The 21,512-nt window shown below is 40.6% G+C and overlaps 1 protein-coding gene across 1 annotated transcript in view; it reads right to left on the reverse strand.

Moving 5' to 3' along the window:
- The window catches only part of wdr11 (WD repeat domain 11), a 70,649-nt gene that overhangs the window by 35,782 nt on the left and 13,355 nt on the right, over positions 1 to 21,512 (reverse strand). Inside the window, exons 7-11 of the mRNA XM_022204433.2 lie at positions 19,624 to 19,726; positions 18,706 to 18,904; positions 17,589 to 17,689; positions 14,590 to 14,766; positions 3,477 to 3,561 (exon numbers count right to left, since the gene is read on the reverse strand). Of these exons, the coding sequence (XP_022060125.2) occupies positions 3,477 to 3,561; positions 14,590 to 14,766; positions 17,589 to 17,689; positions 18,706 to 18,904; positions 19,624 to 19,726 (665 nt within the window). The remainder of the gene's footprint in view (positions 1 to 3,476; positions 3,562 to 14,589; positions 14,767 to 17,588; positions 17,690 to 18,705; positions 18,905 to 19,623; positions 19,727 to 21,512) is intronic.

Genomic DNA, 21,512 nt, shown 5'->3' on the forward strand with positions numbered 1-21,512 from the left:
CTATGCAGTGCAGTGAAGTAAAGTGACAGTGATATTAAAGTGACAGTGTGAAGGGTAACAAGAGTTAAATACAGTAATCAGTAATCAACAGGAGTTATGTACAGTAATTCCAGGGGGGGTCAGTGCAGTGATGTACTGTCGCTGCTGTTTAAGGGCACAAAGGAGCGCCTGAAGCGTTCAGTTCTGCTTCTACAATATAACATATTTGACCACTTTTAATTGATTTTTCTAACTTTAATACACTAAAATTAAGGCTATATACCTAATTTCTAGTAAGTGGTCCAGCTCCTCCCATATTTTTATGTATGTGGCCCTCAGTGAAAAAAGTTTGGACACCCCTGACTTAAGTGGACCTATTTTGTTCTAATTAGGATAAATACCCTTAACACTTACTTAATGTTAATTTTACATGAATGAATGGTGGTGTTGTATAAAAATGTAGCGTGATATGTCATGTTGAGTTAGACCAACTATATTTCTGACTGACATGCAACTAATCTAGCCTAGCTTAGCTAGACTGTATTCTCGTTATAAGGGATATACGGGAATACGGTCTAGCCCTCCTCCATTGACACATTTTGACAGGTTTTCAAGCTCCGAGCAGATCAGACCGAACCAATCAGAGCACCAGAGGCGGGAGTTAACGATGCGACCGCAACAGAGCGAGGTTTCTCTCGTGCGCTTTCCTCTGTTTTGCACGGGCTGAATTTGTCCTTAAAACCTCAACAAGAAGCAGCTCTTAAAGCTTTTCTTTTTAAAAAGGATGTATTTTTAATTCCGGCAGGCTGTACGATAGAATGCGTAATGCTGCCCTCCACTGTTGAAAGGGAGAGCTTAGATTTTCCTCAGGACCCCTGTACGGCGAAGGAAGCTGTTAAAACTACAAAACATCATGGCGGAAAGGCAATTGTTAGGTCGCTAAGTGATTGCGTCACACATGTGTTACGCTGATTGGCTCTCTCCAATTCAAGCTGTGATCGGTAGTCCCGCCTCTGGGCTAGATTTGGTTCAATGGAGCAGTTCCAGACTGACTTTATGTGTATTTGTAATACACAATATAAAGGCTGTCTGGTCCCCAGGCAACAACTAATCACAAATACCTGAACACCAAAATTGAAGGAGGCAAAACCCAGAAAAACTAACTAGCATTTCAGTGTCTTCTCTGAGAATGCATACGGCTATGTAGGACTGTAGAAAATGTACTGTTTTGTTGAGTCTGGATTTCAAAGTCACTCCTGTGTTAACATCACTAAAATTTCTTCTTGTGATCCTGGAGAACAAAGATATTCTACTCATGATGACAGTCACTGCTGCCAGCTGACACAAAGGACAACAACTGAAACAAATACTTAAAAATTAATAGCATAGCTAAGTCACACTGACATTGAAGTAGTCATGCATCACAGAACGATGACTATTGAAAAGGATCTGTTCAGTTTGCATTAAGCAGAAATACATGAGCTCAAACTGCCTAACTTAACTTAATTGTGTTGGTAGTCTGGTCATTGATTTCTAGAAATGACATCACAGTGATTCAACAGTTTCTTGTTAATCACGTTTAAAATGCATACTTTCCTAATAAAAATGCCTGGTTATGAGCAGAAGGAAGAAGCTTCCTAGCATAGAATACTGCTCTTCTTTGAACGTCCGCTCTGACGGGTGATTGACAGCCTAATTAATTAGCTACTCAGACCTGAGGGAATGGTGCAGTGTTCAGAGGTTAAGGGAACATTACACAAGGAGCCTGAACATTTTTGCTCGATTCCCGTGCTAAAATACAGCTAATCAATTAATCGACCTTTCTCCCAGCTGACATTCTGATTTCAGCTGCAAAAACACAGGTGCTTCTAATAACATTAATAATGGCTTTGTTCTGCTTAGGTATTCCAGTGAGCCAGCGTACACCACACCCGTTCAGCATACTTATTACTGGTAACACGACACTTACGGTTTCCAAGTGTTCCCTCAGCAACTTCAGGTAGATGTCTAACACTACTGATCTAATCCTTCATCTTTTTCTGTCCAACGCAAATACATACACAAACACACAGAGTAAAATCAAATGTAATGCCATTTATCAGCTTCTGTGCTGGACTAATTTGCATGGTAGAAAAGCTCGTCCCATTTTTCAAGTACATCTCAGCTCCTTCATTCATCACTCACACTGCAGGAGACAAATTTAATATCCACTTACTTGTCGGGATAAACACTGCAAAGACAGTTCTGCAGTACTTTTATCGGCTTATTGAGAGTGTGCACATTTTCCAAATACACTCTGGATAGATCACTCAGTATTTTTGTGTCACTTTCTGCATATCACAAGTAACCACATCATAACTTGGCAGCTTTATTTGCAGTCATTGTGATTTTATTGGCATAAAATAGGAAGGCTAGAATCATCTGGAGGTTTGGACTTCTGTCAGAAAAGCTTATTTGATGTATTTTTGTAAAGTTAATTTGCTTTAACCAGGGATGTTATTGAGTAATTGATAATTGCTATTAATTAATTTATCAGTTGAAAATATAACAACCGATACGGAAGAAGATGAAGGTCATGCATGTCAGCAAATGTACTGTACATGAGCTGTACTACCTGGATGAGTCACCAGGTGGAGCCTCTTATTGTTTAATGAGATGAAAGACTGCAAATTGCTTTTGTTTAGTATTGTAGCGACACAAGGAGGAGGTCAATTTGGCTACTAGCAGTTCTGTGTTAACAAGCAGAGAGTTTTGTGAGGGTTCAGCTAGTAATGGGCCACCATGACAAAGACTTCTGTCACACTTAACAGCTTGTGGTCTGAGTTCAAATATTAATAATGAGCTGAAGTTTATTAGTACATCCTTACTACGTTTCTATAGCCAAGTGGCACATTTAACTGCGCCCCTTTTGTAGTTATTGTCATATGTCCATAATCAAAAATAGCAACATTAGGATATGGAATAGTATCCATGTTCATTGACTGATAACATTACCAACTATCGTTTTAGAATATTGCATCAAGTTTGTATCCATAGTTTGTATGGTGCCTTCAACAATATGCATACTTGTAAAATGTTTAACTACTACCTCCACATCTATTTGGATTCTGTTAATTTTGCTCTTGTTATTGTCTCATTTCTTTGAGGGAAAATTACCATTAACAACTGAATCTCTCTGATCGGAAAAGATCTCCAAAAAACACCCCCATAATGCAAATAGGGAATTATTTCTCTTTAACACACAAGTGCTGACATGGTACACTAATTACATGATTGCCAATTGCCTCCGCAAACTCTAATGAGCCTGAAAAACAATTAACAGAAAATCAATCCAACTCAAGCTGAATGACTAGCCGCTGGGGGTTATGCAATGTGTCATTTTACAGATATTCCATCTAGAAAGCGCATACACTTGTTCACTCAAGGGGACAGAACTGCCAATCTGAAAAAACATGTCTTGTTGTACACAATTAATTACCTGGAAACAAAAATCTTACCTGACTTCACAAGAGTGAACACTGAGCTCCTTGTGGAGAAGACCGCTGGTCAGGTTATAGACCAATACAGACCCATTGCTGGTGCCTGAAAGGAAGAGACACAGACAGAGAGCAGTGCATAAGCAATGTGAGACAGACGTAAACAGACAGACAAGAGGTCACATGCCATACAGTTACTTATCTTAGCAGCATCTAGCCTCCAGCAAGATCAGAGAACTGATGTGTCAGTGTGACACCCTTGTGTGCTCCTTGTCACGGCAGTAGGTGCGGATAGAGGAGGCACATCAAACCCTGCGTCATTCAACTCACAGCCTGAGAACATTGCAGTTTCATTTGCTGCTGGAAATGATACAACACCTCCATCCATCCCCAAACTCCATCTGATTAAATACTCCAGCTGACACTTGACACTTTGAGAAACATATTTGACAAGGTGATGTTTTTTTCCGCTGTTATTTATACTGTAACAAATGTTTACTTGTGAAGCAAAAGTTCCAAACTATGAAAAGTTTTCCTTAAAATGAAGTTTTTTGTTTGTTTGTTTTTTAAGCAATGACCTGGTTGAAATTTAGAGTCAAAAATATTCATACAAAGACACCTGACTGGAGAAACACTGATTTTGAATGATTTTGCATCTTCTGGACATTTTAAAAAGGTTTTATGTCCTCTACTCCTGGATATTATTAGCCTAGCCGCGCTAGACCCATGTTCTGAAGGCACAAGGGTCTAGGACCGCTCGACAGGGAGGGAGGCGGGCTAAAAGGTTGTCTTTCAAATCACTCTGAAACAATTGGGTAGGTATACAACCAATCAGCGCAATGAATAGGCTGACGTAGTTCCGAGAGCGCCGGCGGATTGTGGCTAAGTCTCATTAGCTTCCCAACCAGCAGAGCCAACTGGTATATTAAGGATTTGCCATATCCCGTCGGCATAAGTCCAAATACGTCTTTCTTCTCAATGAAACACTTCAGTGCCGCCGTCCTTTGTTTATCTTTCAAGTTGAATTTTAGCTTCAAAACTTTAAGGGCTGTGGCCAAAGCCGAGTCGAAAGATAACAGTTTATTGTGCGCCGGTTGTTTCTGTCAGAATCGTCGCGCCTCTGTCGTCACTTAGTTACGCCCACCTTCTGACTCTACACTTCATGGTGATTGGTCCGGCCAGTTTTAGGAGAATCCAGCCTCGAGCCTTATGGAGGGAAACTAGACCCACCCTGGCAGAGAATTAAATTTGTTGCTGTGGGTTGTCTAGCGCGGCTAGGCTAGGATATTATAGCTTTTTGCTTAATTAGCCGACCATTGAATGTGAAACGGTATTATTTGGACTGAAATCGAATTCAAATGTTTTGACAAGTATGCAATAAAATCCCTTATTTGCACATTCAGCTTTGAACCACAAAACGGTGACATCCTGTTTATTATATGGAAATTTTCATTTAAATGATTACAAGAGCTTTTTCATGGTTTTAGAAAATGCCACTGGCAAGTTCTACGTTAGTGGGGAAAAGCAGCAGTTGGAAAAAGCACGAAACAATTAAGGTTATAACCTAAGCAAGGAAGCTGAAAGACACAGCAATTAAAATAATTACTCAATTCGGGAGCACAATATTGCAGCAGGTGTGAAAGCAAATCAAAAGTCCATTTTTATGAGGTTTGGAAAATGTTTAACAAGGTTTGGGAGTTTTCTTTATATTTTGCAATGAGCACTGACAGGTGCAGCAGCACACATAACTCTGTAATTATCCAGAGTGTTATGAAACTGGGCTTACACATCCAGTCCCTCCAGGAAGGGATATTCAGGCTGCAGCAGACCTTAAGTGTCTTTTCCACAGCCAACTTTTGCTTATTTTAATAAAGACTAGTCAAGCTGTGTCCAACGGTAACAAAACCCTATTACTAAGGGCCACAAATTCACACCTTGTATGTTGTTTGTTAATCTGGTACTAAAGCATATTTGCACAACTGTAAAGTTGCTGTTCAACCTGGAATTGCACACTGTATTATTTCTTTGGCCAGTACAGTCCAGAGTTTTGCTACACACCAAGCATAAAGCCCCACGACAACATCACTCCTAAATGGCTGCAGCCTTCCCTAGCCTGACAGTGCACCCTGCCACACCGCCAAAAGTGCTCAAGGAACACGACCAAGACCATAAAGTATTGACTGAAAACCAAACAACCTAGATCGCAATCCAAATAAATGTCTTATCAAACAATGATCCATGAAGGCGCCAGTCCACATCCAACAGGACTGATACCACAGGACACTCTGACATTGTGGTTGATCAGTGTAAAGTAAAAGGTAAATTTCAAGAACTTACTGAAGGTGCTGCACAGCCATTAGGGCACTATCTGTACTTGCTTGATATGAATAAACCAGTAAAAACTCTGCAACAGACTGATCAGGCTCAGTTCTTCAGCACAGTCAATTTAAACTAAAATGATGGATACATTTCTTTTTTGTTTTTGGACATCGAGTCATTTTAGACTCATGCACAAGGCAACCCACACATGACACAGAGGTGACTGAGAGTTAAAAGTTGCCATATTGATTGAAGTTGAGTTGTCCGTCAATATGAAATTAAAAGGTGATGATACAGGTTAACAAAATGACAATGAAGCCAAAACACAAATCTACTGGAGAGAAATATCAAATTCAGCTGGTTGGGCAAAACTAACGGTAATATTATGAAAAAGCAGATGCACTCGATGACACAATTATGCAAACTTCAGTGTGCAGTTTGCAAAACCACATAAAATGGCCAAAGCTCTATGCAATGATGAAACAAAAGTTAACCTCTACAAAAATGATGGAAAAGGGAAAGCGTGAAGAAAAAAGGAACACCTTACGAGCCATAGCACACTAACTCATCTGTCAAACATACAGCACATTTGTTTTGGCTGGACCATGCACGGACCAATGCAGCCTGGCAGCTTTCGATAATTTAAATGCTGTCAGAAGCAACAGATTCAATGTAGAATTATAAAGAAACTATCCGTCCGCTAAGTTTTAGTCAAATGCATCAGGGCGGTCTTTCATCATTCTGCAGGACAATGAGCCTAAACATACTGCCAAAGCAATTAAACAGTTTTTCAAGGTAAAGAAGTGGAAACGCTTTTACTGGCCGAGCCACTTGACGTTAATGTGACTCAGCTGCATTCCACTTGCTGCAGACCAGACCTAAGGCAGACAGACCCCACAAGCAATTAAAAAGGCAGTGAACTCCTGGGAAACATCATCAGGAAAAATATCGGTGTGTTGAAGACTTCGAGCAGTCACCAAGTAATTAATATGATACATGAAATAGCACGTTTATTTATTCAGTTACTTTTAAATCCCTAAACTTTGGGAACTGTGTGTAAAAAGCGTTACATCTCGTACACAGCTCTGTCAATATTGCCATAAACCTACTCTAATTAAAGCTCAGACTTGGCATTTTATCTTAGTATCCATTATTGTATTTCAAATTGAAGTGCTTAAGTGCTGAGACAGATGAACAAAGCATGCGTAAATGTCCAAATATTGTATTTCAACACATTTCTAATCTCATTTCCTTAATTAAATGACTGGTTTAATGAAAGTCCCAGAAATCCTACTCCAGATGATAGGATTCTCTTTGCTGCATCATGTGGTGCATTACAATTAAATTTGATACCAATACCAAAACCTAATATGTTTCAACACAAAATACACTTAAAGACAGATCTGGACTATCCTCGGTTGAACTCAATTCAACAAATAAATGTGAGATGGCAGAAGATAATGTGTACTGTAAACTGGAGGCTTTTAAAAGACTATTTTGTGGAATGCAAACCTAACTACTCTTCCTTCTGAAAGACTGCTGGAGCTTAGAATGAAAATCTGTCAATCTGATAATTGTTTTGCTTTTTGAGGAGCATGCCTCAGTAGCTGCCTTCTATGAGCATGTAGGTGTTTATTTCCCACATTTTTGAACTGGCAAATTCCTGTTTGGCTGTGTTGATACTTTACTCGGCTCTCAACGCTGCTTCCTTTTCTAACCCAAACAATGCAGTAAAGAATTGCTGTCGGGCAAGCACAGATAAATAAATTAAGCATGCCACCATCAGATGATTAGGAATGGATGTTGGTCTGCCAATGTTTGTGTACATGTCGCTGAAAAGGAAGGCTGTGGGCCTTCTACCTATCTGTAATGGAGCTGTCAGCTCTCCTACAGATTACAGCATTTTAAACAGGAAACCAGACAGTGGTTATTCGGGGTAGCTGGATGGCTAAACAACTTATGTAACCTTCCCTTAGAGGACTGAAGCAAGAAAGACTGTCAGAGAGGAAAGTGAGAGATGGAAACAAAGAAAACAGACACGGGAATCCCTTCTTTTTGTCTAACTGTAATGAAACTGTAGGTGGCAATTTCAACCCCCAGTGCTTTCACACCATCAGCAGAAGGCTCGTCTCTTGCGTTATTTGCAAGTAGAAGGTGTAAAAATTCTGTATCCTTTAGCTGTTCCTGTGACTGGTGCTGCATCGCTGAGGCTCAATCAGTCTCCATTTCAACTAAGACACACATTAGGGAGAAACCTAATGCAGAGTGGAACAGAGGCCAAGACACTGGGCTGTATCTGCCAAGCACTCATCCATGGATCACTCTGGATTTACTGATCAGGTGTATTCTCTGGTCTCTTGGTGAACAGGAGAGGTGACATATGCCAACACCTGCCTGAACACCTGTCGCAGTACCAACCTCGGTATCACTGCTGAAGAAGTGACAATTATTCATGCAGAATGACAGTGAGGCCACGTGCCAGAATTCAACACTCCAAATACAATTTGTAATGATATCTCAAATTAGATTTTATGAGAACCATCTATGCATTACTCAAGTACGAACATAACCTAAAAAAAACAAGTTGGTAAAAAGTTACTTATACTACTCTCAAGATTCCATTTAAATCAAACCCACTTGAATTTTTGAGTTACCTGGACATTGTCTCCACCTTTTCCTTCTATTTCAATTCCCAATGCAATTCTCCAGTCCTTCAAACTTACCATTCACTAGCCAACACATAGGAAGTGGAACGAAAAGCACATTTCGATAATGCAGCTAGAGACTGTTTAACTACTTTACTGTGCAAGATGACTATGGGGACTTGCCAAATGATGCGCATAGAAAACTTAATCGCCCTGTTCTAGTTTTAGATTCAGAGCGCCACTGGGAACCAGCTGTGCCAAGTCAACCCCACACCATCTGCAGCATGATGGGTTCCTCCGGCACCCGCTCCAGTCATATATTGATTGAGGAGAAAAAGAAAAGAGTCTGGCCGAGAAATGTTTTTGAAATGGCTCTCCCTGTGACACACTGGTGGTGTTGTGTTTGGGTAGAGACGCTAGTTTGGTCTACCAAGAAAAATGTGACAAATGTGAATTACTCTGAAGGGTCTCTGTTCCTGTTTGATTTCCAAGGGGCGTTATTAGGAGGCACACATCAAAATGTCTCTGAAAAGACCTACATGCGATCAGAGCAATGGAACATGTGACATCATGCTGAATTGTGAAAGCAATGGCACTCGTATCAAACTTGACCAATACATGAAAAATGGTTGGGACCATCTCAGCAGAGATAACACTGATCTTGTTGAAAAGGAAAGGGCCCAGATGCACGCAGCCTGAGCAAATGAAACATGAGCTCTCAGAGAAACAAAAACCCAAACAAACAAAAACCGAACTACACACCTGAGACACAAATGCTAATAACAGATGAAGACCAGCAGTGGTTGTCCCTTTAGGTCCTCTACAGCTATTTCTTTCATTAAGTAATAATGTGCAGTGAACTTATGAGATCTCTGTGTACCAGCATTATGGATGCGATGCATATTTCAGAGAAGCAAAGGGACCTAGCAAAAACGGTTTGTTAGATGTGTAGTTCGAAGGTGTTATTATTTAGTGGCTTGTCTGTGGGTTTGAAGGAGGCAATGTATCTTTGAGGTATGATTTAATTTATGTGTGCTATGTCAGGGGACTGAGTGTAGCCTATTTTTCAGCTTGACAACTAAACTGAAGGTTTGCTGCTTTGGGGAGAGTGGTACACCCAGGCCTTAAATGGAATTTGGTGTGCAAGTATTACGAGTGTGTGCGCAGACACAGACATCACACAGCAACAGACAATTCTGCTCTTAATTTGCCATTCACATTGAGATTTTCATAATTTTATGCATCATTACTGCGGTGAGTCGAAAAAAAACTTTTGAAGAAAATTGCTATGCTGATCAAAAACTAATAAATCCAAACTTTTGCTCTCTCTCCCTCTCCCTCGCCTAGAAGCTGCCTTGTGGGAGTAATAACAGAGGTTGATACTTCAGATTAACTCTATGCCTTCTGCATGATTTGCTGAGACAGCACAGTCAGATTTGATGGACTGTTACTTACTCACTTTCTGACTCAAACCCACAGCAAAGATTTGTATATTCGGACATACTGGCGAGCGCATTTCATTTGAGAAGTCATAGTGTTCTGTTTAACTCAGAGACGAAAATTTCTCATCTCAAGAGGGTTCAACAAAGCTGACAGCAAGAATAAGAACACTTTGCAAATCACAAGACAACATTTAAAGACAGACTTCAAATTATTAGGTAAGTGATATCTGGAATTGCTGACAGTGAGATTCTGAAGCGCTCTAGTCATGTGCAGGTCCCTTTGACAGAACATTTTAGATGAGATTAGATGCTTTGAATGCCTTGTTGACAATTTCCTGCACTGTTTTTACTGTGCTTGACAGTTTGTGCTTCGATATCATATTTTAACGAATGTAATGATAGCTGCCAAAGAAGCAAACTTATTACTGAGCTTCACAAATAATGTGTTCAGTGCCAGTTTTCCCACATCAAATTATGCATATTCCCAAGAATGTAAAAGAGTCTCTGTTGGTGATGCAGTCTCTGTTTATGTATATAAACAATTTGGTACTGAGTTTACTTCAGAAGTCAGCAATGAGTTCTTGGGCTTTGATTGTAGACAGGAAGTCATTGGTCACTCACCAAAAGACAGTTTTGGCCCCATCAATGAGGTACTGGGCTTTATTGCTGCTTGAAATGTGGCCTACAATGGTTGTGTCATCTGGATATAGGGTGTGAGGGTAGCTAAATTATCTTCACCCTCTGTGGCCTGTTTCAAAGGAAGCTCTGAATCCAGTGGCTTATGGCTGGGTCAGAGTTCATGTCTAAGAGTACTGTGAAAAGTTTTAGTAGCTTGGATTTCAGGTCTGACAGAATGATACGTTCAAATGTTTTTATGGCCACAGATGTTTGGCTGGTGGTCTGAAGTCACTGAGGCAGGTAATCTTCGGAGAATCAAAATGATGGTAGAGAGTTTGAAGCACTGTGGGATTGTACATTGGATCAGAGATGTGTTAAATATGGTGGAAAATACTGGGGGCAATTGAGCAGGACATGGACTCAGCAAAGCAGGGTCAGATCTCTCCAGTCTAGCTCTGCTGCTTTAATGTTGTGGAACTTCTTGAACACAGCTCACAATTCATCCTCCTGGATGCAGGAGAGTGCCATTTAATTGGGAGCAGGGGGACTGGCTAGTGGAATATGGTTTTCAAACCATGGATGAACCAATTTTATGTATGTGGGGCGCTCCAATTATTATCTGGGGGTCAGAACAGAGGTATTTTGTTTTATCTGTCATGTTCTTAAGAGTTCTCCAGATTGATGTGGAGTTGTTGCATAGCTGAATTTAGCTTTGGTTATTGCAGCACATAACTTAGATTTGGCTGCTCTGTATTGATCCCTGTCTCCATGTATTTTGTAAGCCCAGCTCTTTTCTCAGAGCATAAGAGGAGTAATTCTTTTGTAAGCCAGGTTATTTTTTAGCGTCACAGAATGTCAAGGTTTTGGTATTGGATACATATTTCCTTGTAGAACTTAATGTATGAAGTCACCGTGTCAGCACACTGAATGAATGTATTTCTGTTAGTCAGTGATGGAACACAAACACCAGCTACTACAGTTGAAGCACATTGTCTCTGGAGGTCTGCATTTCAAACTGATGAGTTCAGGCCAGGAGAGAGGTAGCAATGAAGGATCATGAAGCTGTTGTACCAATGCTGATAATCATGAGACACAGAGCACCATCTTTTGATTTGTGGGAAAGTTTGGCTAAGCTGTTGGTTCTGAAGATAGTGAAGTTAATGGGCTGCCGCCTGATCAGAAACTGATTGTAGAAGGCTGAACGACATCCATAGTCTTTTGTGATTTGTCTTAAAAACAAAAGTTTATCCACTGTATTTTTGGAGGATCGCACACTGGATATTATTAATGCTGGTAAGGCTGTCTTCTGAACCTGGAGAGGATCCCAGTTCTGTGCCTTCCAGTGCCAGGTGTATTTCCTCAGGGTGGTGGCAGCGTCATAGCTGCCATCTTGCCATCAGAAGATCTAATCAAAATATATGATAACTGTGTTGCTCTTTGAAGTAAAAATGTGCTTGATTTCATGTCTGCCTTCAATACCTGCTATAACAGTGTAAAATCAAGTAACATTCATCATTCAACACAAAAAAATGTCTGGTTTCTTCAAAGTTATAGTCTAAGCCCACAGGTAACAAACAAAGAGTCAAAGTAGTGTTTTTCCCTACAATCAAAACAGGGGAAAATCTGGAAAGTTTCTAAAGTATTTGATTACACCACAATCCTTTGTCTTAAAAGGGTGAAAACGTCCTGAATCTGTCAATACAAGACATTTGGTTCAGAGATGTCTGTTCGTTACACCATGTGAATTAAACTATGTCCACTAATGTCTGCATACACACATACATCTGCTAAAGTTTATTTCAACAAGGCTGTGTCCTCAGTGTTGACAAACCGAGATAAAGGCAGTATGACTTTGTATAATTCTTGAACTTAATATGTTGCACTTGACTTCATAGACATTTGTTTTTAGGTGCTATACTTAGGAGCAGAGGTCAAAATCTTTACTTATGGAAACTGCCATTGTACAAGACCTGCATCACCCATTATGACATTGGCTGTCATTACATATACAACTTGTGATAAAAGGAGCAGCCAGAGCAAGCTTCTCTTCTTTGTTAACAGGATGACAAGTCCTGCGCATATGATTGGCTGCCTGAAAAGTTGTGCCAGCATCAGCGCCATTCAGAAAAGTTCAGAGATTTTCAACTAGACACATTTGGAGGAGACGTACAAAAAAGGGGAGCACTCTGAAAAAGGTTGCTGGGTGCAGTGCTTCTTCTAGAGGTGGCCACATTCGATGACATACGCTCATCTTTATTTAGAATAACTGCAAAAAAAAATAATAACTATGTGCTCGGAAAAAAACGCTACAAATACAAATTATGGCACTTTTGAATGTTTTCATTTTTCAATATCAACAATGAAATTCTAAATTACACATTCTGAGCTATTACACAGCTAATACTGTAGTCAAATATTTTGGGGTACAATGTGCTAAAAGTAAAAGATGATATAATCATGGCAACTGTTATCAAACTGATGAGCAGTGTTAAAACGTGTGAAACACATAATGATGAAACCTGCTATTAGGCTGAGAGAAACCACCCTGAAGCTGACTTTACATGTAGCAATACCTGAGTAATGTGAACAAAACCTCGTCACCAACAGAAAGTGAACAGATCAATGAAAAGCCACAGCACAGGAGCAACATCAGGTTCATAGTCTAACTATCCAGTTGGAGACAATAAATAATAACAAAATGACATGATTTATTTAGATAGTTTTACGAATGATTTCCCTTAAATCACTGTTTAGTTAAGTGAGAAAATTATACTGGCTGAATAATAGCAATCTTTGGTCTGCAGCAACTGTCAACAGCCTAAAACATTTCCATATACTGCATATACATACTCTTTCAAATTTTTAAAGCTGTGTATCTATATAAATGTACTGTATTTGTCTGTAGTCCCACACATTCAGAAGCGATCAAAGACAATATGCACAGTATTTGGAAATTGTTTGTTCTCAAGCAAAGGAATAAAAAAGTACTCTGTCAGCTGGAAGTCACCGGATTTTTGAGCTAACTAGCATATATACCTGGGGATGACAGGTTGCCTGGTCGCCTACTTAAGTCCAGACTAATGTATCTCCAGAACTGGTAAATGGACTACATGTATACCAATGATGGCCATGTATTTTTTCATCTTGTGCCACTGTCAGGTCATTTTTCATTTTTTTTCACCAACTTCTGATGAACTTTGTGTTTTGTGCTAATTAGCTTAGATTAGCATGCCTATGTGCTAAATTAAGATTAAGAACATGGTGAATATTACAACTGCTAATCATTGCTGATCTATACTTATCCAGCTATACTGTCTTTTTAAAATACTCAATTAGTAAGCTTTACCGTGTTCATTAACATGTAGAATTAGATTGTGTCTCATTCTATTGAGTTTTGTGGGAGAGTGTATACATGCAAGTCTTTGTGTGTCTGTTTGCAGCTGAAAAACGGATTAAAAATATTTTACTACTCATTTTGAACGCATATGAACATTACTGACCTGCTATGACATTTTATACAAAACATGCACATTTATAACAGCCTCTTGTTTCATACGGTTCAAACACGCACTTTAAACCGACTGTTAGTGCAGTCTTTACACGGGGGAACAGAAGCTCTTCCCACACTGGTCAAAGAAACAAGGTTTTTTTCCACTGTAGATATGCCGATGAGCTTTCCAGGTCACAGAATAACATGAAACTCTTCCCACACTGGTCACAGAGGTGGATCTTTGTTCCAGTGTGGACACATTTATGACTTTTTAAAGTCCCTGAAGTACACAAGATGAGGGGCTGGCTCGACCTTTCATCTAATTTGACAATACAGTCTGTATGTACAATCCCTTCAACATTTTACACGTTTTGTCCCCATAATGTCAGTTACCTGCACATATCATCCATTAAGCATTTACTAATGCTAAATTAACTTTGTGGAGTGACGAAGCGGTCATTTATCATTGTTTTATTCCAGGATCTGCAGCACTCACATCTTTGGTTTTAACATGAAACAGTAGCAAAATTATGATCCAAAAAACAGATCATGATCCTGCCTTGGGAGTTCTGTGGTAAAATCTGCATTCACAGGTGTGTCAGCAGTGCACTACCACCTACCTACAGCCAGGAGGGGCTGGTAATGGTTGATGTTTTTGGTGGTAAGCGGTGGACACATGCGGAGGGCAAATGGTGGCAGCGGCAGACCAGACAGCAGGCCAGTCAGCAGGAACTTCAACTGCACCTCCTGCTGATTGGATGATGGAGGAGGAGTCTCACCAGCTATCAAGGTCTGACCTGGAGGGAAAAGCACAGCACAGAAAGGATTAAGGTGGACGTTACCAAAACTTACCTTTATATTGATATTTTATTATTGAAAGAATTGTAAACATGACTTACAGTGCTGCTCTTTCTTCCCATTTTTTAAAGAGCCCATATTATGTGCATTTACCGGTTTATTTGTATTTTGGGGTTCTATTACAATGTGTTGATGTGCTTCAATGTTCATAAAAGACATTATTCTTTTTAACTGTACAGCGCTGCAGCATATCTTGTAACCCCCACCTGAAATGATCCAGCTAAGTTCCTCTCTCTTTCCTAAACTATCCAGTCTGTTCCGTTTATCCAGCAGACCAACAAAAACAAAGTGAAGCTGGTTACGAATCATAACTACAGATCTATTAGTATCGAGATGCATTCCTAGCAAATGAGGTCCTCACGAGGAAATAAGCATACATTAAAATCAGTCGAGCTGATTTAACTGAGATAATATGCCTGGCAGCTGAATAAGATGGAATAAAAATATTATCGCCAGCATTATGATTTTACATTAACGGTTCATTGTAATTTTTTGAGGGCTGCACAGTGATATAGTGGTTAGTACTTTCGCCTTGCAGCAGGAAGATCCCTGGTTCAAATCCCGGGGTGGGCCTGGGATCTTTCTGCGTGGAGTTTGCATGTTCTCCCTGTGCATGCGTGGGTTTTCTCTGCGCACTCCGGCTTCCTCCCACAGTCCAAAAACATGCTGAGGTTAATTGATGACTCCAAATTGCCCGTAGGTGTGAATGTGAGTGTGACTGTTTGTCTGTATATGTAGCCCTGTGACAGACTGGCGACCTGTCCAGGGTGTCCCCTGCATTCGCCCGAGTCAGCTGGGATAGACTCCAGCACCTCCCGCGCCCCTAGTGAGGATAAAGCGGTGTATAGAGAATGGATGGATGGATGTAATTTTTTGAACAGTGCTCTTTACTACTGTGAATAGCCGTGGAAGGACAGTTTCACTCTGTAAATAATTGGGGAAGAAGATGTGAACAAGACTTAGATGACTGCACTGATGCAAGCGCCTGTACAGACGTGTGCAACAAAGAAAGATACATCAAGAAACAAACAGCATGAGACTGAGATGCTGCCCTAATTTTGTGCAGGTGTAGCTCACCCTTAAGTTAGTCCCGTGGCACCGTGTCCTCAGTACTTTCAGAAAGGCAAAAGTTAAAAAATACTAAAACAAACCTAATCTTTTTTATTTTAGCATTAAGAGAAGTTAACAGTTATCTCTACTTCCCCCTTTTTCTTAGAATTCTAGACACCTACTACTTGTTCTAAAGCTCATTAGCACTCAATTTAGCCTCACCGATCTAATCCAAAGTTGTTCTTTGGCTGAAGTGGAAAAGCTCGTAAAATCTGATTTTAGCTGGAGGCAGGCAGCAGAAAAGAACCAACTTTGTTCATTAAGCTGTGGCCTTAGTTAGCAAGCTGGGCTTTTTTAATGATATCAAGTATTTAGTCGTTGATTGAGGCAATTAAGTCGCATAACCTTGTTTTACACAGTATCTGTATTCTTCATCCAGTTAAATCTACCTTTTTGATTTCAGTGAATTCCAAATACCAGTCATTCATGAAATTTAACAGCATTTTCAGCCCAATTCCTTTAATACTTTGAAACACCCTAGTATACATTTTAAATGGAAATCATCTCCTTGTGTGCATTTGCTGCAGAGCTACAGGACGTTCTCAGAAGATGCAACAAACCTTGAAGCTGTAACTGGTGTTGGTTGAAAAAACCCTGTTCTCATTTGATGCCTCAAAATGTCCTCGTTTACATAGAAAATTTAAGATGTATCGAAAGGAGTGTCGCTGCAGCTCTAACAAAATGAAATGATCTAATTCCAAATAAACCAATTCATACATGAAACAGACAGCTGTGTGGAGCAATGACAACATGCAGTGAAGGCATATATGGTTTTCTCGGTGGCAACTCTTGCCAATCGCACTGACTAGTTTGCCAGTTGCAGTCCTATGTCCTTCTTGCATCAGTAAATCTGCATTCGAGTTGAACAACAAGCTACCCTTTTGAGCAGCATTTTAGTCACATTCCCTCCTAACCAGAGCTTTAGTCGGCACCTGTCAGACATAGCTACTGCTCCAGGCAGTTGCTGGCTCCAATCATTATGTGTGTGTGTGTGTGTGCATGTGAGGGGAGAAAAAGCAAAATCCTCCTCTTATATACCAGCTTAACCACTATGGCTTCACCTCCCCAAGGTCCACTGCAAGTCTGCCTGTTGCAGGATATAAAAAAAAAAATTACAATAATAAAAAGACGTAAGAAAAAAATCCCCTCATTACTATTTATACCACGCTCATCTTTTGATAGGTAGTTCTCTTCTAAATCAACAGAGAAGAGAGAGAGACAGAGAGTGGGTGGAGGAGGGGGGTGGGGGGGTGGCACATCATAAGCCAAAACATAAGATGGAAAAGTAAGAAAACGTGAACGAGAGGAAGGGCCAAGCATCCAAGGGGTTCTTTGCGCAGAGCTGCTGAGGCTGGGGAATAACGGCAGCCTGTGTAGCGCGCAGAGGAGAGCCAGCAGTCACACTTTAAAGCACAAACTGACGGGGTGCCCTGAGGCCCACACAACTCACAGAAGTACAATAAAAGATGTAAGTCATCCTTCTATGGAGAGACTGAGAAAGCTTGTGCTGCAACAAGGAGTGATACATGTGACATTTTGCCTTTGAAACGTCAAGCTGTGTCAGCGCCGTGACGCGTATGAAACACCAAGCTGTGTCACTGTGGTAATGTGTATGAAACACCAAGCTGTGTCACTGTGCTGGTGATCGTACCAATCATGCTGTTGAGAGAGAGATCCTGAATCCTTTTCTGGTTTGGGCCCAGCGGAGCTCCACAAAACGACACGGGAGAGTACAGAGGCGACAGGCCCGAACTGACACAGAAAGAGAGAGAGAAATTTCACTCAAAAATCTTATTGCAAGCATGAGACATATCTGATTTGAAACCAAGTGAATGAGGAGTGAAAAGTGAATATTGCTTGAAAATGTGACCTGCTTTTTAATAAACTCCTGACCCACAGCAGTATTTTAAACAATAGTGCATGTATGGGTATCTTGTATTGATTTGATGCTGTTCAATAAAAAACAGAGATGATTCTTAGGAATAAAGATTTTCCTGGCTACTGCAACCTGTGATTGGCTCGATACAATCAGGACTAGACCTGTAATCGAACAAGTGCAGCAGAGTGAAGTGTCTCAACCGATCTGAGCTTAGCTGTTTCACTGAGCGAATTGTAATCCATGTCAGTAAATCAATCCAAACGGAAAAACCCTTTTTTAGCAAAAATCAGACAATCAATTTGGAGCAGTGTGACAGAAAACTTCCACAGTTGATTAGTCCTTGGAATAGAACGCCCACCAGCCTGAAGCTTCAAAGAAACAAATTCAAACAAGACCATGATGAGAAAATTCAAAAAGCAAAAAGCATAAATGTGCCATTTCTCTTTTGTTTCATGGTTTAGATTTCTCCGGCTTGCCTGGATGTAACTGGTGTGTTCACACACAGAAATCACTGTCTCACACAGGAAGTCGACTTAAGAGAGAAATACAAAACTGTCTTCTTGACAACAGCATGGGAGTGCTCCATCAAAGGACAGCAGGGCTCATCAATGATAGCCAAACTCCCTGTACCTCCCACCTGCGCCAATCACGAAGAAGACCAAATTTAGGTCAGAGGATTATACAGTTTAAAGTAAGTTTAAGTTACCTGCCCATGTAGTCAAACTTTTAACCATTACATTTCCCTGCCATATCAGACACCACCTGCAGAAGTGTAATATAACTTTGCAGAAGTATTTGGATTTATGTGTGTGTGTGTGTGTGTGTGTGTGTGTGTGTGTGTGTGTGTGTGTGTGTGTGTGTGTGTGTGTGTGTGTGTGTGTGTGTGTACTTAGGATTGGCAGCAGCCCTCCCGGTGTAGGCTTTGAGCTCCCACAGCATGACTCTGCCATCGCTGACCATGAGAGCAGCGTTGTTTTCGTTGACGGGACATATAACCATGCGATACGGTCGGACTGTCTTGGTGACTCGGATTGCGTCACACTGAGAACGCAGGTCATACACAAGCTCCTGAACACTCTGTTCTGGGTCTGAGGGACAGATGGAGGAATGGAGAAAGAAAAATTAGAAGCAGGAGACAAAAGTGACAGAAATGCACAGTGACAGAACAGGAGAGTGGACATGAGAAGGGGAGTCAGAACAAATTGGTGAACATGTCAATGGAAGGGGACTGAAGAAAGAAGAAAAGAGAAAATGTAAAAGACGGCATTGAGTGGATGTTAATTATAAAGGGAATACAGAGAGAAAGAGGAAGGGAAGTAGATAACAGTAGGAGAAATTGAGCGATTGAGAACCCAGAAGACAGTTTTTGTGTAAGAAAGGAAGAGGAGCAAAGAAGAGAGACAGCAGTAAGGATTTAAGGAGATAAGAAAAGAAGACAGGAATTCGGCAAGTAAATGAGAAGGTGGAGGACACAAAAAGAAACGTCAGGAAAAAAGAAAAATGAATAGAGGGAGGTGGGTGTGTGGAAGAGATAGCACGCCAGTAAAGCGAGGGAGGGAGAGATTTTCAGCCAGACAATGGCCTCCCATTGGCCTATAACACTAAGTCAAAGATAAATGAGACTGTAAGAGGCTAAATGCCCACTGGAGCATAGAAAAAGGCCACAGGCTCTGAGTGCAGAGCAGTTTTGGTTGAATAGATGATGACTAGGGGATGGCACAGGAGTGATAGGGGTTTGTGAGTGAGTACAGTACTACCAGCATGTGCTGTATATGAGCAGGTACACCCCCGTGAAGAGGTTTCATACCTGCTGCTTCTTCTGGAGCGGCAGTGGAGCGACACACTCGGAGAGTGATACAACCATTCTCATGGAGACAGTAGAGGGCATCCCGCTGAGCGCAGGGAATCACCTAAAAACAGACGACAACAGAGACAAAGTGGGCTCATAATTAAGCGCGGTAAGAGTTTTATTGAGATTTAGGGTTAAACAGGTTGTCTTGTGTTTGTTCTAAACACTAACTATGTCAATCTATTTGTTTCACAGAATGAAAATCTCCAACAGAATCCTAAACAAGTGCATGTGTAGTTTTTCTTAAGGTACAAACACAGATGTAGGCAAAGCTAATCTAAATCAGGTTAAAGCATTAACCTCAGTTTATTATGTTTAACAAGGGCCAACGTAACCATAGTAACTAGTCGATTGATTGATAGACATACTCTCATCCAACCAAATATGTAACTTTCAGTAGGAGAAAGACAGCTGATATTCTTCCAAGATTAATCCACTGTTTTTTGCCAGCAGGGGGAACAGGCAACTTGTGAACACCCCTACATTTTAAACTCACCCAATCTAATGGAGACTGTTAGGTCTTACTTTTTTAACATTTACTGAATGTTTACTTGGACTCGGCTCTAACTTATCTGACATCACGTGAAAGAAGTCATTGATGTGGCTGCAATGTGTTAAAATGGATGGCCAAAAAGTCAACTGTAAAGTCTGCCAACAGCAGTTTCACAGCTTAGCAACCAATATTGCGTATGATTTAAAAAGGAAGACGAATATCCTCAATAGTTCTTGTGCTTGGATCCCGAGCTGACATCATTCTATTTAACATACAATTTAAATGATCTAACCCAACTTGTTTCAGTGCGCAATATATTACAAACACCTTACACTATGGTAAAAATATATCACATAGTAACCATGCAATCTGCAGTCTTTAGCCATCGGGGCAGATCAAAACCTTTATGAAAGTGGGCATTTCAGCTTTACAGTGATGTTTTGTATTTGTATTAGATGTACATTATAGTTACTGGAGGCTTCATGTACCTGATAAACTGGCAATTGCACATTGTTTAAACCTGACAGTGGAGCCTCTACACACCAGCATGGGCCTTTGCAGAGCTGTGTCATCAGTCATGCAAATTGCCTGTGTGACAAGCACTTTATAACACTCAGAGAAGGGAGGCGGCGGCCGGACAGAGCCTGGGCGGCTGAGTAATACACCTCTGCTTCTGTCACTTTAGTACCTACTCCTCGACGACAAAGACCTGTTCTCCACCTATATGCTGTTAAACTGTGGATATATGTAATCAAAACATGACTGAAAACCTAAAGAAAGTATGATTTATGAAAGTACGACGATATATAGAACAGAACACAATTTCACACATACAGAACATGTCAACTGAGAGCAGCGTTAAAATGAGGAACAGTAAACCTGTCTTTATGTGCACATTCAAGCATGAAATTAAGGACAGCTTTTCAAAAGGCATATAATGGCTCAAAAACAAAAAAACCACAACAGTGAAAACCAACTCGGTGTAATAGCAAGCCACCACAATGATCACTCCCTCCCAGAGAGATACAGAGAGTTAGGGAGTGAAAGCAGAGCGTAGAGTGACATTAACAGAGTTTCTGTTCCATTACTGGCTTTGCAGCTGTGACAAATCCTCTGTGTAAAACCCCCACAGCATTCATCAATTTCCAATTAGAAATCCAGACTCAAAAAGAAGGGAATTGGCACCTAAAGGTCAACCTTGTCTCTGACTGTGACTATAGAGAAGGATCAGAAATCAGGCGACATGTAATTCTTGGTGGGATTTCTGTGCTGTAGCTAAGGACTACACGGCCCTGCTGTGCAGCCGTCACACCTTGACGAGGTGAGCGGTGAGAGGGAGGAAGAAAAGTAGAGA

This window comes from Acanthochromis polyacanthus, chromosome 15 (genome assembly GCF_021347895.1).
Source record: "Acanthochromis polyacanthus isolate Apoly-LR-REF ecotype Palm Island chromosome 15, KAUST_Apoly_ChrSc, whole genome shotgun sequence".
NCBI classification, from domain to species: Eukaryota; Metazoa; Chordata; class Actinopteri; family Pomacentridae; genus Acanthochromis; species Acanthochromis polyacanthus.